This window comes from Camelina sativa, chromosome 15, assembly GCF_000633955.1.
Source record: "Camelina sativa cultivar DH55 chromosome 15, Cs, whole genome shotgun sequence".
In the NCBI taxonomy this organism is placed as follows: Eukaryota; Viridiplantae; Streptophyta; class Magnoliopsida; order Brassicales; family Brassicaceae; genus Camelina; species Camelina sativa.
Genome location: NC_025699.1, coordinates 27,506,360 through 27,523,744, shown reverse-complemented (window position 1 = coordinate 27,523,744; position 17,385 = coordinate 27,506,360). Strand labels below are relative to the sequence as shown.

General features: G+C 38.1%; 2 protein-coding genes across 2 annotated transcripts in view; both read right to left on the bottom strand.

Annotated features, from left to right (window-relative positions):
- The window catches only part of LOC104747703, a 2,604-nt gene extending 1,960 nt beyond the window's left edge, over positions 1-644 (bottom strand). Inside the window, exons 1-2 of the mRNA XM_010469386.2 lie at positions 549-644; positions 1-281 (exon numbers count right to left, since the gene is read on the bottom strand). The exon at positions 1-281 is cut by the window's left edge and continues 53 nt beyond it. Of these exons, the coding sequence (XP_010467688.1) occupies positions 1-281; positions 549-559 (292 nt within the window). The 5' untranslated portion in view covers positions 560-644. The remainder of the gene's footprint in view (positions 282-548) is intronic.
- Positions 12,610-14,296, bottom strand: LOC104748856 (UDP-glycosyltransferase 72D1). The gene has a single exon (XM_010470438.2). The coding sequence runs from the start codon at positions 14,237-14,239 to the stop codon at positions 12,827-12,829; it is 1,413 nt and encodes a 470-aa protein (XP_010468740.1). The 5' UTR covers positions 14,240-14,296; the 3' UTR covers positions 12,610-12,826.

Below are 17,385 nucleotides of genomic sequence, written 5' to 3'. Positions count from 1 at the left end.
TAGCTCCAACTGCATAAGTTGACAAGACCCAACAGAAACTACCAATTGCGAAAACTGTTGGACGGTCATAACTGATGACAAATAAACCGGCTAAAGGCGAGGCAAGTCCTTGAACAATGTTTCTTATAAATGAGAGGTATCCAATATCAGAGAGGTCTGCATTGAACGTTTCTTTCACTTCTTTGGCAACCGAAGGAATGAGTTTTTCGTCTGCTCGTTGCATCATCGTCGCTAAGTTTACGAGGATGAGAGAAATAGAGATTCCCCAAAGCTTACCCATTCTATGAACATTCGGTAAACACATACACAAAATTACTTGTATATATAAAGAAATCGTCTACAAAGCATCAAAACATTATGGTTTATATATGATTTTATTTCATTTTATTTCAAAGTAGGAGAATTGAAAACCTCATGATGTAACGACTAGGAGCCTTAACACTACGAAATTAAGTGATTTAAACTTGATTTGTAATCGGTGAAAGATGAATTCGGATACAATAACGAAGGAGACTTCATTAAGAAAAAAAAAAATGGAAGTTACTAACTTGATGTTCATGGTGGTTTGAGTATGAAGACGACGAGCGGTGATAATTCCCAAGCGGTCAACTCTTGAGTCTTGACAGTTCAGTGGCAAAATTTATAACTATATAATAGTTTCACAAACTATTACTAATAGATAATTATTATTTTGAACTATAAATGTCAATTAGCTAATTAATATATCATTAAATTTTGTGAACGTTTTATTTTCCACCTTAGTTGTCTTATTTTAAATCTGTCTTCTTTCTTAGTTGATGATTCACGTTTCTGTATGTAGGCAATTTTCATGTTTCTAAAATTTTGTTCTTATATAACTCTAAAATAATAAACTACTCTCTATCACAATATCTGGATTCTTTTATTTTGACTGTGTGAGATGGACCATATCATATGGTGTTTAATCTTGACAAAACGAATGGTTGTATTTATTATATTTACATTTTTATTAAGAAGACATAGTGGGGGATTTATTGATTAGAACATATTACATATACAGTATAAGTTTATTTTCATCTTGGTAGAAAAAAAAAACTTTTAAATTGTACAACAAAGCTTGAAATATAGTTACAAAACTTCAAATATCAGAACCATTAACTATGTATTACCAGTTTTCAAATTAGTTTTACAATGTTAGGAAATTAAGATGATTAAATATGATTAACAGTTTTAAATTACTTTTCTCCACTTAATATTTGATTAAATAAGTTACAAGTTGCTTGAATTTAAGTTTGAAAATTTTGACTCCTAGCTTTCAAACAATCTTTTATATAAATTACAATGAAGCTAAATATGAAAAACGCTAATAGTAGACATATACAATATAAAACTTTGATATTTTAATATTTTTAAAGTAAAAAAAAAATTAGTGATGAGAATATTCTTTTCGTCGTCCCAGGTACTTACGATATGACACTGCAGCAAACGTTGCGATCTACGACTAATATTTTTGAACGTTATTTCAATTTTAGTGGTAAAAACGTAGACGCAGCCGCTGCTGCAGCCGCCAGCAACAACAAAATGAACAAATCATCAATTCTTAGTATAAATGATCAGATATCTAAGCAATAAATAGGTGATGAAACCATAGTAATTTCTTAATAATTTTTTTTTAACTTTTGCATTTTTAAACAATTAAATTCATAAAAATTATAGTTTAAGTGTGTGTATAAAGCATATTATTATTGTTTTGATTTTTCTTTTGAAAGCTACCATAGATATACGGTCGATGAATCAAATCCTTTTTCCCCAGTTCAAATCCGGGTGGTCCTTATCTTCTTTTTCTTATTAGTAATCTTGTTCAAGAGAGAGGGATTGACATCTTCTTTTAATTTGGAAAACGAGCTATTTCCCTCCGAGAACTATCATATCTTGCTAGATGGAGCTCAAACTATGACCCCGATCTATATGTCTCCGAAAACAAAGTTTGAAATTTATTTCTCCCCAAATCAAAAGTTCGAAATCTAAATCTCCTCAAATTAATAGTCTAATATCTATTTATCCACATACATGAGTTCCATCGGTTTGATATTTATTTAACCGATTCTTAACAATTTTAAACCATGAAAAACCAGATTTTGATCCGGTTTGAGCACAAACCCAATTAAAACCCGTTATTAGAGCACAATCCCAATTTTTTTTAGGAAAATGAACACAATCCTAATTAATCCGTAGTTCACCATATCCGGATTCATTAACGGGTCGGAGCAAGAAGAAGTAATGAGACTCGTCGACTTTAACGGTGGGCTCATCTTTAGTCAACGACCATTGGATATTATCATGGACGCGAGCAAAAACCGCGACGGTGATATCTCCCTGAACAAGACGGAGAATTTTGTTGATTAGGTGGAGAATCGCGCCGTGGATTGTGCGAATCACTTTCTCCGTCGTGAGAGGAGGTGCTGAAGCAGTATCAAAGACGGTGGGATCCGAAAAGATATCGTTGACGAGATCGTTCACATCGATTGAAGGATAGAGAGTGTTATTAGCACAAAAGGAAGAGTTCAGGAGAGGAGCTTCAGTGGTTGAAGTGTCACTCTCTCGAGACTTGTGTGTAGAGATTTACTTACGGTTTCCCAATTTCTTACTTCACTACTCTCTCTCTTTCGTTGTTTTTGATTTACTCTATAATGGCTCGCGAGTTATTGATTTTTCACTTTTAATTTGTGGTCTCTTGAGTTGTGATCTGGGTTTTGCTAATGTTTTGATTTTTGTTGTTGTTGTTGTTTAGAGAATAATGAATTTTTGGGGTTTTATCTCATTTCTCGAGCTGATTATACAAGTTTTATAATCTCAGATTTAAGAAAAAATTGAAAATAGTTTGTTTGCTGTATGAGTTTGCTGTATTAGGAGGAAGACGAAGGGGAATGAGAAGAACTTTTGATTTTGATTGAGGGAGAAATAAATTTCGGTTTATTTTGGGTTATTATCGGTTTGGATGGTTTGGTTTCAGAGTTGAAGCTTAAACCGAGATAATCCAGTTACATGGAGATTTGGATTTCGAACTTTTGATTTGGGGAGAAATAAATTTCAAACTTTGTTTTTGGAGACATATAGATCGGGGTCATAGTTTGGGCATTATCTAGCTTGATATAATAGTTCTCGGGAGGAAATAGCTTGTTTTCCCTAATTTGAATATTATTATAAGTTAAATTAAATATGGAGTATGCTACACACGATTTATATTTTAAGTTGGAGGTGAGGAACATGGATTTATTGCCTTCTCACTCTCTCTCTTCCTCGCAGTTTAAATTTTAGTGCATATAATTTAATATGTAGCGGTGCTGTTGTAGATTTCACCTGCATGATATCTTCTTTTGTGTAAACTATAGGGATTTTTGGCAATTTTGCCATATTTTTTGAATTTCTTACCAAATGTGCCACATTGTTAAAAGCTTTTGCAATATGCCATATTCATAAATTATGGCAGTGTAGCATTTTACTCCTATGCCCTTTGAATTACGTTAGTTTGATGGTGGCACTTGGAAGAGGGGAAGGGCGCGTGATTACTTATTGTGGCGTTTGACTTGACGCGCTGCATGGTGGAAAATTTTGTAGACAACGTATACATTTGTGGACGATAATAATTATGGACTACCACAAATTGGTGGACTGTAAGTAACGTTCTAAACTTAACAGAAGTTGTCCATGAAACATACAATATTGAAATTGTCCATCCTTAATGTAGAACTTGTCTGCCAGTAGTAGACGACAATTTTGTACAATTAAATTGGCGGAGAAAGACTTTTAGATTCTCCATTTACCACTATACCCTCAAAATTGGCGGGACGAAATGCCACGTATTACTATGTAATTAGTTAGCTGTTTCTGAGCGCCTTATTAGCGACTGACAAGACGTGTAGTTATTGCTAAAGGGTTGGATCATGGGGATTTTGTTGTATAATTTGTAGAGCATACAGCTCTAAAATTTTTTTGCGTTATTGGATTTTTTGTTTTTGGAAACGAGACAGAGGAGATTTGTAAGGAAACGACGATCCTGACTATTTGTATTGTTGTGGTGGACAAAAATTATGTGGAGAAGTTCTAGTTCTTGTCCTCCAAAGCAGACATAGAAGGTATAGTCGTCCGCCATTAATGCCGGTGGTTGGAGATGTGAAGAAGTTTCTGTCATTTAATTTTGTGAGTATTTAAGTGTGTAATTTTAAATTTTTGTTTTTTTGATTTCGTTTGTCAGGACCTAGGGTTTAAGGAAGAAATGGAAGAAACCCTGTGTGCCCTTCGCGGCGAATGGGTATGTTGTGAAAACGGAGAATGGAAATTCATTCCTGCTCACGGAGAAATGGGAAGATGTGTCACATATGGAAACGACACAAGTTTCCGTGAATTTGAAACAGCCATAAAAACCGTTTTTCGTTTAACGACGGAGTGTAGCGTGGTTATGATCTTCTGTGATTCAGGTGAGACGGCGCCGTTAAGTAATGGGAAAATGCCCCTTGTTTTAGTCAGCAACGATGGGGAGTTGGCGCTGTTGAAAAGGAGAGTAAATCAATTTCTTGGGATGAGGTTGTATGTTACAGTTAAGGAAGTTGAGGAGGCTGTTGGGTGCGAGGTCGAAGAAGAACCCCTCTCAGATGATGTCCTCTTGGCGTATGTGGAGGGATTAGAAGCAGAGGACAAAGGAGGAAACAAAGGCGTAAGAGTTGATGGTGTTGTTAATGGGGAACAAGGGCAGGCATCGCAACATAAAGAACAACAAAGTAGGTCTGCTATGATGGACGACTATATGTCTACATTGTTCTCTTCTACGCGGACTACAATAGAGAATGATGGTGGACAAATCAGGGATTGTCCAAACAGGCGAACGAGTGATAGTAATGTATGTTTTCTGGGTTCAGTGGACAACCATTCTCCAATTCTCAGTAATACTGTCATAAGCGGGGCATATACTCCTGGGCCACATGCATGAGAAGTCGAGTTGTCAACGGAAGACAGCCTTGTTGAAGTGGAAGTTTTGGCGTCGAATACATTTAACAGTGATGAAGATATTAGGGATGCAGAGGGTTCTGTTTCCGTTTCTGAGGATGAGCCTGATTACAATTTCGACGAATGGAGTGAGAGAATTAACAACGATTATCCTATTGACTGGGATCCTTACTTAATGACAGACACAATTGATGGTGTTGTGCGTCACGAAGGGGAGTCGTCAATGAGAATGGGTGATGAATTAGCTGTGTTTGGGCAGGGTGTGATCAATGAGCCCGACGAGGAAGAACAACCAAGAACTCTTGCAAGGCAGGTCAGCATTGGGGATGAGGAGTTTCATAGAGCTAGATCTGCAATTCTTAACGTTGATGACCCCTTGCTATTGGAAGATGCACCACCTTTTCATGATAATGTCAAAGGCGCGCCAAGACATGAGAGAAACATGGACCTAAAAAAAGCTGAAGATTCATTTTATATAGGTCGAGTATTTGAGAGCAAGGGAGCTCTACGACAAGCGCTGTGTGTGTATGCCATGAAAAGGATATTTAAATTCAGAATTGGGAAGTCTGACAAAGGTAGAGTTATTGCATCATGCGTGGACAAGAACTGCGGGTGGCGAGTATATGCAACCAACCACCCGAATTCTTTGAATGTGGAAATAAAAACTGTGTGTTTGAAACACACCTGTGATGTCCGGGTCTAAATATGGGGATAAAGCAACAGCAAGGATTTTGTCCGGATTAATACAAGCAAAATTTGCAAACGGGAAGAGAGGTCCATGAGCGTGTGATCTACCTGAGATGGTGCTAGCAGAGCAAAACGTTACAATTTTCTATATGAAAGCATGGAACACAAAGGAATTGGCCATGAATGCTGCCCGAGGTAACGAAGAAGAAGGTTATCGTTTTTGGCAACGTATCTGCATTTGGTAGAGTCGACGAATCCAGGGACGATCCATGATATTGAGACATCAGTTGATAAAAAAAGGAATACTAAGTTTAAATACTTATTTTTTGCGTTTGGTGCCTCCATCAGTGGGTTTCAGTATTTGAGAAAAGTTATTGTAATCGATGGTACAGCTATGAAAGGTAAATACAAAGGATTTCTTGTTGCGGCCAGTGGCCAAGATGGGAATATGCAGATATTCCCACTCGCTTTTGGAGTAGTCGAAGTAGAGAATGACAGTGGTTGGGTATGGCTTTTTAAACATTTACAAAAATTTGTCCCCGATGAGGAAGATTTGGTTTTCGTGTCAGACAAGCATGCATCCATTTACTCAGCACTCGGCAAGGTATATCCACTGGCGCACCATGTCGCATGTTCAGTCCACCTATTTAGGAATGTGAAGCATAAATTCCACTGTGGTGGTCTTGCTACGATGGTTTCAAAAGCTGCGAGAGCCTACACAATCGGTGATTTCGAGTATTGGTGGAAAGAAATAGAGGATCGCAAGCCAGCTTGTGCGGCTTATCTTAGAGACATTGGTCTATCGCATTGGACACTATCACACTTCTCTGGTAATCGGTACAATGTAATGAGTAGCAACATCTGTGAGTCCCTAAATGCAGCAATGGTTAGGGCGGTGGATTATCCTATCGTGTTGATGGTATTATTCATTAGGGCTATGTTGATGCTGTGGTTTCACTGTAGGAGGAAAAAAGCTCATAAAACGAAAACCAAATGTACACCAGAAATAGAGGACATGTTGATAGACCACTTAGAAGAATCGGTGGGCTTCGTGGAGCCCATATCAAATTATAAATTACGTAGACAATAGAAATGTTGAATCGATGGACCATGTCACAATGTCAATTCGGTTAAAGTAGACAAAAAAACAGAAATTAAAAACTTAAAGGACAACATTACAGAAATTGAAGGACAACATTGACTATGGGATTAGGAACAGCTGTTTAAACCTCTGACATCGCCACCAAGTGTAGCATGGGGGACACCTGTTAGACGGTGAGCAACTATCGCAAACGTTAGATACGGATGGTATTTTCCTCTCGAATTTTAGGAGTGCTCTAGGTTGATGCTGCTTATTATGTCCACCAACCGCGATCATATCATAAAAAACCATTTGGGCGACGACATCTATGGCAAGCTCATCAGAAAATGAACTCCTAAACTTTGTCATGAGGGAAATACCCTCATTGATGTCATGAGGGAAATACCCTCATCGATCTCGCCAACGCATAACATCAAAAGCGTTAGTGTAAAGGTCATGGAGGACGATGGATGGACTTTGCCGAAGAGAAAGCGCCACTTGTAAGAAAGCAAGGCAATGGCTTCTCGGTATTCCCCAAATCTTACTATAAATCTAATGCCCTCTAAATACATTGACATAGGGTTTTTTGCGCATATGGTTCGTTCAAAGAAAGGACGAAAAATAGATCCAGTGTTGATTACCATAGGGTTCTCGTCTAAAAGGAGTATTGATGCTTCCCTCAAAACGTAATCGTTAAACGCTAGCTGCATGCCGTCGGGTCCTGAAGCAATAAGTGGACCTAGGTGCTGGAAACCTACCTTTCCTACGAGGCTAACAATGTATATAACTATATGTTCTGGGAGTGATTGAAGGTTTAACATTGTTGAGGTCTACAATCCGAGTTCATGAGTCTAAGTAGTTAATATAACATACATAGCAGAGGTTCATTTACTATCAGCACTATAAATGGCAAGTTAGTTGGGAGGTTGTATGTTAGTGTGTGGGACATCTTTTAATAACTTTAAACCTAACGAAGTACTAAGGACATCTTGTAATAATTTTAAACCTAACCAAGTACTAAGGACGAAAAGGTTTCTGATTGTTATTTTTAGAACTTCTTTGGAAAGAGATCGATGTGGGGTTCCAACATAAAAACGTTCATGATGTGTTTAGTAGTTGTTAAAAAAATATAGATTTTTTTCCAATTAAGAAAAGTGTTAAAGAAAATAAGAGAAAGGGAAATTAAGACAAAAGTTTTGAAAATAAAAGTTAGATGAAAAATACATTGAGTGGCTAACAAGGGAAAGTACGAAGACAGCTAAAGGGAAATTTAGACTAAGGTTTTGAAATGAAAGTTAAGCAGAAATTCATCGTACACATTCATCGGACATTGATGGCTACCAGCCACGAATGTTAAGCACAAATTCATCGTACACATCTATGGCAAATCGCATCCTCATCTCATCGACAACATCCTCTGTCATTCCATCTAAACCCAACCCTTGGGCATGTAGCTCTAAAAACTTGACCGTTAGAGGTCCACAGTCTTCGGTGCGGTCGTTTTGGTAAATGTCAACAAGCCTGTCAAAGGTAAACGCCTTTGGTATGGGAAAGGTAATTAACTCTTCTTCCACAAAGCTTTTAATAGCGAGAGGGAGCATATCGACTATAGGTTTCATGTGGCGAAGAACCTTTCTCAAATCATTGTTGGCGATTAGGGGGTCAAGGATAGAGACATGGCCCAACTTCAAATCTATATCGGCAGCAACCCAGTGTCCCTTTCCCCAATTCAAGGGGACGTAAATGATGTCGACATCTCTCAACCAAGCCAATCTCGCCGAACGACTAGGCACCACTCCACTAACATAGTTCTTGATAACGCTGTTCCAAACAAAAGCATTTTTGTTTTTAGTCTTCTGGTAACGAACGTAATCCTTAGCCAGTGTTTGTGAAAACCAGGTATCCAGCACGACCACTCTTGACTGCAGGAAAGACTCACCCAATCGTCTCCACAATATAGATAGCATGGCTTCAATATGCTGAAAGAAACTAGTTAAACTTATGACCATATTGAGGAAGATGGCACGTTATAACCTAAATGACGAGGAATAGGAATTTACCGGACTAGCAACCCAGTTTTGCGGTCTATATATGCATTCAAAAAAATTGTTCTTCACCCTATGTCCATCTATGATGTATTCCCTGAAACATAACCTTGATTTTTTAAAATGAGGGCACGACCAAATATTGTTGGAGAGCTTGTTAGGGCAAAACTTACTTTTTGCGATAAGATGCTAGCTTTGTTAGGAATTTCTTCTTAATATCATCCCTGACGGTCCGGAAGGGGACGTAAACAAGTGCTTCCGATTTGGGTTCAGGTGCTTTCTCATTTTTGGATCCTGAAGAAAAACCAAACCTTATAGGCTTCATCCTAGCTCTTTTGATGGGCAGAGGGGTTAGATCTTGAGATGAAGGAGAAATCTTTCTTTTCTGTACCTGTGAAAACAATATCAAACATCAAGACGTCATATACGGTGAATAAATGTACAAAATAAGTCTTCAAAAATCTTAAATACCGCGCAAGTGAGGATGGTGTTTACTCTGGTGGTGTCATTGGAGGACCTAACAATGGAAACTATATCACCATCAGTGCGCTCCGTGCGTTCTCCATCATCCTCAATTTGTTGCTTTCCTGTTCCATCATCCCCTTCTCCTTCTTCATCTTCTCCATCATCCCCTTCTCCTTCCTCATCTTCTCCATCATCCCATTCTCCTTCTTCATCTTCTCCATCGTCACCTTGATCTTCTTCAATTTCTTCTCCATCGTCACCTTGATCTTCTTCAATTTCTTCTCCATCATCACGTTCTGCATCTTCTCCATGATCTCCTCCTCCATTTTCATCTTCTCCATCATCACGTTCTACTTCTTGATCTTCTCCAACATCCTCTCGTCGTTCTTGATCTTCGTCATCTTCACCATCACCACCTCCTCCATACTCATCTTCAGCAACTTCACCATCTTCGTCATGACTCTGTCCCTTACCTTGAACATGACCTTCTCCAGAAGATTTGACATTCTCAGTTTCTTCAGATTGTCGAGGATGTTCAGATTGGACTGATTTGGCAGAGAAGTCTGGTTGTACATCCTCGTAACCATGGTCAAGTGCCACAGGCGAACCTTCAACTCCCAGGTTGCCATGAACGCGCATTGAATCAGTTCCTGAGTCATCCTCCACAGTAACTTTATTCTGACGACGAAGACCCTAAACTTGGTCGTCAGCAATGGTATGCATGAGTTCCTATATCACAAAAAGCAGATGAAAGTTAGAGTAAACTATTTAAGACATTACTCTTGAATCTAAGGCATTTCAAACTAACATACCTCTTCTTCATTGCTTTTCTCTGATCCATCTCCCCGTAACGACCATGACGATTTGTTGATATGCTTACGCAGTTCAGATTGTGTAATAGGGGCACAGCGGTCAAATCCATCCAGTGTTTGCGGGTTTGCAACGTTGTTGTGCCTCTTCCCTTTACCTCTTTCTTTGGGGGCGTGTACTGTTTTCTTGGGCTTTGAGACCAAGCTGCAGGTTATAATAGGTAACTCTGCATAACCACCATGCCATTCCTCTTTCTTAAAAACGTGACCATCTTGAAGCTTTTCCAAAATGTATTCCACTCGAATATCGTCAACCTCATCACCCCATGAGTAATCTTGATGGGCAAAGTTAACGTCTGTGGTTTCTAGTATGCTTTGAACTTGAAGCTGACTTTAGATAAAAAAATTCATTAGGTTGGAAAATTTTAGAGAGAATACGAAATAACGAAATGTAATAGATTATAAAACTTACAGTATGATCATTCTCCGTTTCAATAAGAGTGGAATTGTGGAAGGTCTTAAGCATTGTCAGTTGGAGGACCAAACGATCAGTAAACATCAACTCATCCACTGTTTCAGGAAGGTATTTTGCCAATAACAGAATGGCATAAAGACACATCAGTTGGAAAGAAAGAGTAAACCCGTGGGTTGCAGTGTGCAACTGGTTAAACTTTTCTTTTAGTTTTTGCAATGTATCGACTTTATCTCCAACTTTAACCATCTCTAAGGTCTTATCAAATGCTAGATGCCCCCACAGATATTTAGCAAATGCATCAACATCTCTGACCATCTCCACAATTTTTTTGGACGCCCTAACAGTTGGTGAGTCACAAAGCAATATATCCTCAACTATTACAATTAGGGCCAATTGTAATCTCCGAGCGCCATCTATTTTTTTTTGAATTTGGCATCCTCTTGTCTAGCTTCAACATATTGACAATTTCTTGTATAGTGTACGAGTTCTTTGGCCCTAACAAACTTTCCCAGTAAGGATCATCACCTTCGGCCGGATTCTGCATTTTGGCAATGGCGTTTTGACTTGGCAATTGGCCGCAGTTCAGGCCAGTGACAATCGCAAACTCTCTAAGGGAAAAGCGTATTGGATGACCGCCATAAACAAACCACATCTCATGTTTCTTCTTAGTAACAAGTGATCGACAGAGGATTTGATGGACCAGTTTCCCTGACAACAAGCTCTTCCTTACTGGTAGTCGGAACAGGCAACCAATTGGTGAAGACTTAAGCCACTCAAACTCTTTTGTCCCATCCATGACTTCAACAATGTCGAGGAGATACTTGGGTTTCGAGTAAGAGTTGATACGTCCTTTCTGAGGATAACGATCGGTCGCAAATAGCCTAGGAGGCAGCAGTTGCGCATTAGCCCCTAAGACTGTGGATTCGGGGCTGAGGTTCCTGTAAGATAAGAAGATTTGACGGTAGACATTATTATATGGAACGGTAGACAACAATATAATCACTTTCACGAAATATTATCTGAATAAACGAAATGATAACAACTGTCGGTTCTGGAGTAGACATTTAAAGAGTGGACATTATTCAAAAAAAGAACGGAATGGACAAATTATATTGTAGACAACACTATAATCTGAATAGACGAAGTAATAACAATTTCCGGTGGACAATTTTTGAAAACCTGATTCGGTAGACAATTTTTAAAAACCTGATTCGGTAGACAATTTTTGAAAACCTGATATTTGCGTAAGGTAGGAAAACAGGGGAAAATTGTGTCTATCGATGAAACAAGGGGAAAATTGTGTCTATTATAGTAGACAAAAAAAGTGTAGACGAGAAACATAAAAAACATTTGAGATCTAGTCCATAAGGAGACACTATCGATATTTAGAGATCTGGTGATCTGGTGCACTAAGGAGTGCACAGTGATGTCGTCCACAACTATTTAAATAAGTTTAAGACAAACTAACCGTAACGTTCCGGCAGTCGGGTGAGCCCATCGGGTTTTCTGATTGACGGAATCAAAGGGATTTGTGCCACTTTCAGGAACACTGACAGAGAATTGAATGGGATACGTAAGTTAATTTGAAGAAAGAATTATCGAATTAAGAGGAGAGAAATCGGGAAAATTACCCTCCGACGGCGGCCAACAGTGTCGAGAAATTCATCGGTGTTTTTTGCGAAAATGAGGGAAGGTTACTGGTCGATAGCGTAGCGTAAAAGAAAGGACAATAGAGTAATTTTATGGGGAGAGAATGTCATCGGTATGGCACATTTCGAAAAGTTAAAGCGGTTATGGCACATTTGATAAGTTTTTTCACTGTAGATGGCACATTTCTTAGTTTTCTCTAAACTATATATCCTTGATTAGACTTTTAAAACTATTTTAGTTCATTATTATCAGTTGACAAAAAGAACTTTTTTTTTTTTGGATTGCTCGAGATGGCTAATCAACAAAAAACATGTAGATGCCTTGTCAACAAAACAATGCGCTGAGAGAAAGACAAACCTAGAATGAAAAAAAAAAAAGTGAGGACAGGCCCATGCGCCTTAAAGGCTCCCTCGCTCTCCCGAAAATTCCCATACGATTACTTCACTCTAATTAGCAACGAGTGTACATACAAACTAATCATCATTATTTGACGACATAATATATGCAAGTTTCTTTTTATAAGTACATATATATTTTGTATGCATAACAAAATTTATCACACACCTTTGTATTCATATAAAATGGATTCAAACAGATAATGTTGCTCAGCATGATGGTATATATTCTCCAATCACGACACAAGACGACATCCTTTTGCCCACTCGAATAAAGAGCTATGAGACGACCCACCTTTAGTCCAAGCTCGTTCGGAGCTAACCCTCACCTCCTCAGCTTTAGCCCTAATTCTCTGTCCTTCTTCATCCTCTTCGGCCACAATCTTTCTCACCAGAAATGCCACTTCTTCCCGTCCGATAACTCTCTCTGATGGTAACTCCGATGTACGAACGGCCACACCGATCTCTTCAGTCAGTAACGTGGCATTCATCCACTGCTCCGCATAAAGAGGCCAAGCCATGATCGGAACTCCATTTGTCAAACTTTCCAACACCGAACTCCAACCGCAATGAGACAAGAACCCACCGATCGATCTATGGCTCAAGATCTCAACTTGTGGTGCCCATTGCGTAACCACAAGCCCCACACCACATGTGCGGTCCAAGAAACCTTCAGGTAGACTGGCAATCACCTGATCATCATCGATCGAGCTGGACCCGAGGTAAGAAGCGGGCCTACGTAGAATCCATAGGAACCTTTGACCACTCAACTCTAAACCCCAAGCTAGTTCTATTGTTTGCTCAAGCGACAACGTTCCACCACTCCCTAAACACACATACACCACTGACCTTTCCCGTTGCTTGTCTAGCCACTCGAATATAGTATTGGGTTTTTCTACATGCTCCTTACTCCTAACAATAGGCCCAATAGGATAAACCGGTACTTTCATGACTCGGCTCAATTCTTCATCTTCTTTAAGCGCAGCGAGAGTGTTACCTTGTAACTCCTCCCAAGTATTTACCAAAACGCCATCGCTCATAGGTACCTCCAAGCCAGCTCGTACACACTCTTTATATTGCTGGTCCGACCGGTATAACATCGTTTCCACCAGCTCCTTTCGTCCCATCGGTTTACAACCCGGTATCTTCAAAGGCTCCTTAATTTCAACATACTCACCTTCCACTGTCGTATCCCACACCGGCAAGTACACCATCATTGCCAAGAACCACGCATGCGAAGGAACGTACACGTACTTAGCCGTCAGGCCTAAATCATCGGCTACGGACATCAACCCCGTACCCAAAAAGTCAACAATCATGACCGTTGGTTTTGGCTTCATTGATTCCACGGCGTCTCGAACCGAAGACTTCATGGCTCGTACCTTCACCATGATTTTAGTGAACACCGTCGCATCTGGCTCCACGAGGTTGTCTATATCCATCGAGGGAAGTTCTGTAATTTGACAGGCCGTTCTAGCAGCGGCTGCACGTATGGCTTCGGTTTCTGTCGATGAAGAGGAGCCAGAGGTGACGGCAAGAATTGTGACTTGGACGTTTAGGACGGAGGATAGACGGTTTCCAAGCTCGAGGATAGGGATGAGGTGACCCAAGCCAGGGCTAGCAACTAGAACCGCGTGAGGCTGGTCCATGATCTTATTATTTGGAGTTTCGGATCAAATGATTGTGAATATTATATATATATATATATATATATATATATATATATAATCTCAAAAAGGGTGCTTGTTACGTGAGATGTTCTACCACGTACCTGTTGTATCAAAAAGATGTTTATACTTGTCAATGTCACGGATTGAACTGGGATAAGATAAGATCACACTAGACGAGAATTATATATATACAACAGTCAACAGAGGCACTGACCATACGGAAAAATGTAAAAAAAAACATGAACTTTAAAATTTGGAAAGAAAGAAGTATGTAATCTTTAAAGTGTTATTTAAATATTTCCTAAGAGCAGCGTGTTTACCAATTTCACCATAGCGGTAACTTGTTCTCATTGATTTTTAAATAAAATAGCTAAGTTTTTTTGACTCGACTATTTAAAGTATAACATTAAGTTTATGTTAAAAAGACGATAACGGGATCAACTTTCCATTAAATTTTAATTTACATTTTACTTAAATATATAATAGTTGTTTATACACATTTACGAATATATTGGTGTGGATTGATATTTACTTAAATGGTAGATTGATATTTTGCAGAGATTTAACCTCGTCATTATCGTTTTAATGAAACTTAATGTCATGCTTTAAATGGTTCCAAATTTAAAAATTTATGTTTTTTAACATTTTTGGAATACTTTTTGTTTTTTTGTTGTTTTGTTTTTTTCTGTCTTTTTCACGTGGCAAAATAAGTAGTGGATTGAAATTTCGGTGTAGGCAGGCCACTAACAAGTGATATTTATTGTTATGCAGTATAGACCAAACGTTTGTTAATGAGACCCAAGATTAACGAGAATGCCTACTTTTTGTATTGAGGCACAAGCCGCATAACAAGAACAAAAGACGAATCTACACGTCGCCTTGTTTAGCAGAAAAGTCCATTCCATATACTTCCACATTCACAAGAACAATGAATGATGATGACATGTGCATGCATGATGCATGTATATGTACACATGCCTTTCCATAAATCGGACACAACGTTGATCACCGCAGCACACGAAACAAGGAGAGTTTTATAAAAAGTTATATGCCAAAGTATTTCAGGATTTTCATTATATGTTAGCATGTGCAATTTAAACAGCTATGTATTGGTTTTTGTCACACGAAAAATCCTGAATCGAAAATTTAATTAATATGAAAAATAATTAGAAACAAACAATTTCTTGTCCCAGATGGTCAAATGAGAATGGAAATTTATAAATCGTAAAGTACTAGGACTAAAAAAAAAAAGTACTAAGACTCAATATATATATATATATATATATATATATATACATAATTTTCTTATTTGTTATTTTCTATCTAGACATAACACATATATATATATATATATATGATTATTTGAATAAAGTTTATAAACTTAAAAAGTAAAGATAAATTTTAGATGCAATTATTTGTATTTTTAACAAAATAATATTAAAATAATATTGCATAAGATTTGTTTAGATATATAAGTTTTATTGCCTAGAAAAATATTAGTAAAATATTTTTCAAATTTTGTTTAGCTATTGACACATCAATTTTTTTTTATTCCAAACAATTTGATTAGAAGCAGTTCTAATGATTGGAATTTTTAGCCTTTTTGTGAAAAATTCCTAGAAAAACCAAACTTATTAGTATTTGCCTAAAAAATATCTTAACTTTTTTATAGTTTCCAGAAATATATCTACATTTTTTTTCTTTCACTGACAATGTGATAAGATGTCATAGCTAGTTTCCTCTGCTCTCTTTGAACACACATCCAATTTTCACTATTTTCTTCCAGTTTTTAGCGTTGCGTTGGTTTTGATTTTTGAGGAAGGTAACTATGGCGAAGGGAGAAATGGAAACAAACAATCAGATCATGTTTTTATAAATGAATTTTGTATATTCTTCTATCAAAAAAAGTTTATGTATTTTTTAGCAAATATTAAATAAGTCACAGAAATTTTTCCATTTTCATCTTTAATGAATACTTTATCAATACAATAAAAACACAATATATTTCTTTCCAGTGAATTAATTGAAAACATGTCGTTTCTCTTTCGAGGCGACTCATGTGGCGATAGCATCCTCTGGGTTTTTTTCCGGCGAATCCGGCAATTTTCTCCGATTTGGAGTCCCTTTTCCATCGACAAAACCACTAATTCCTCCTTTTTCAATCCTGTCGGCGGTTTTTCTCTGTTAGTTAATACTGACAGTTTCTATTCTCTTATTTTTGCGGGAGATAACCGTTTTCAAAAACCGCCATGGATGATCCTATATAAATCCGTTTCCTCTAAATCCTTCCGAATTAACCAATCTACCGAACCCCTTCTTCTCACTTCCACCAATCCCATGAGTGATTACTTACGAAAATCCGTTCAGGATCTCGATCTAGGGATTGCTGATGATCCAATTACTTTACCTCCGGAATTCGTTTTGAGAGCCGCGGCTGTTAACCGGTACTCTCTTGTCGTTACTCCGGTCAATCCCCGTAAACAAAATCTACGGGCTCTCATTCGCCAAATGCCTTGTGTCTGGGGTTTTGCAGAAGAATGTGTAGGGCGAATTGTAGATGGGGGTCGTGTTCAATTCCGTTTCCAATCAGAGGAAATAATGAATCTGGTACTTTGGCGTGGTCCGTGGTCTTTCAACGATTGGATGGTCACAACGCATAGGTGGTATCCGAATTTGGCTGAGAATGACATGAAGATTATCCCTTTCTGGATCCAAATTCAAGGTATCCCAATTCTTTACTTAACCAATGTCATGGCTAGGAGAGTTGGAAATAGCCTAGGTTATGTAACAGAAGTAGACTATGATGAGAATGTGAACCAGGTTGGATCTGTTAGGGTTAAGATAGATTGGAATATCGATAATCCTCTTCGTTTCAAGAAAAATGTTCAGTTCATGCCAGGAGAGAACACAGTTGTCTCCTTTTGTTTTGAACGTCTTCGCAACTTTTGCAACAAGTGCGGTTCTTTAAAGCACGATGCAAAAGAATGCCCCCTGGCTTTTGACAATGAAGATCCTTATGTCTCTGGTGAGGATAGTGATGGAGATGATCACCCTGATGATGATAACGCTATGGCTGATGCTGATATCACTCCTCCTTTGTCTACTGTGGTTCCTATTCCTGGATT

What these genes read in the sequence shown, in the direction of transcription:
- LOC104748856 (XM_010470438.2), bottom strand. Translation starts at nt 14,239, where the DNA reads ATGGACCAGCCTCACGCGGTTCTAGTTGCTAGCCCTGGCTTGGGTCAC.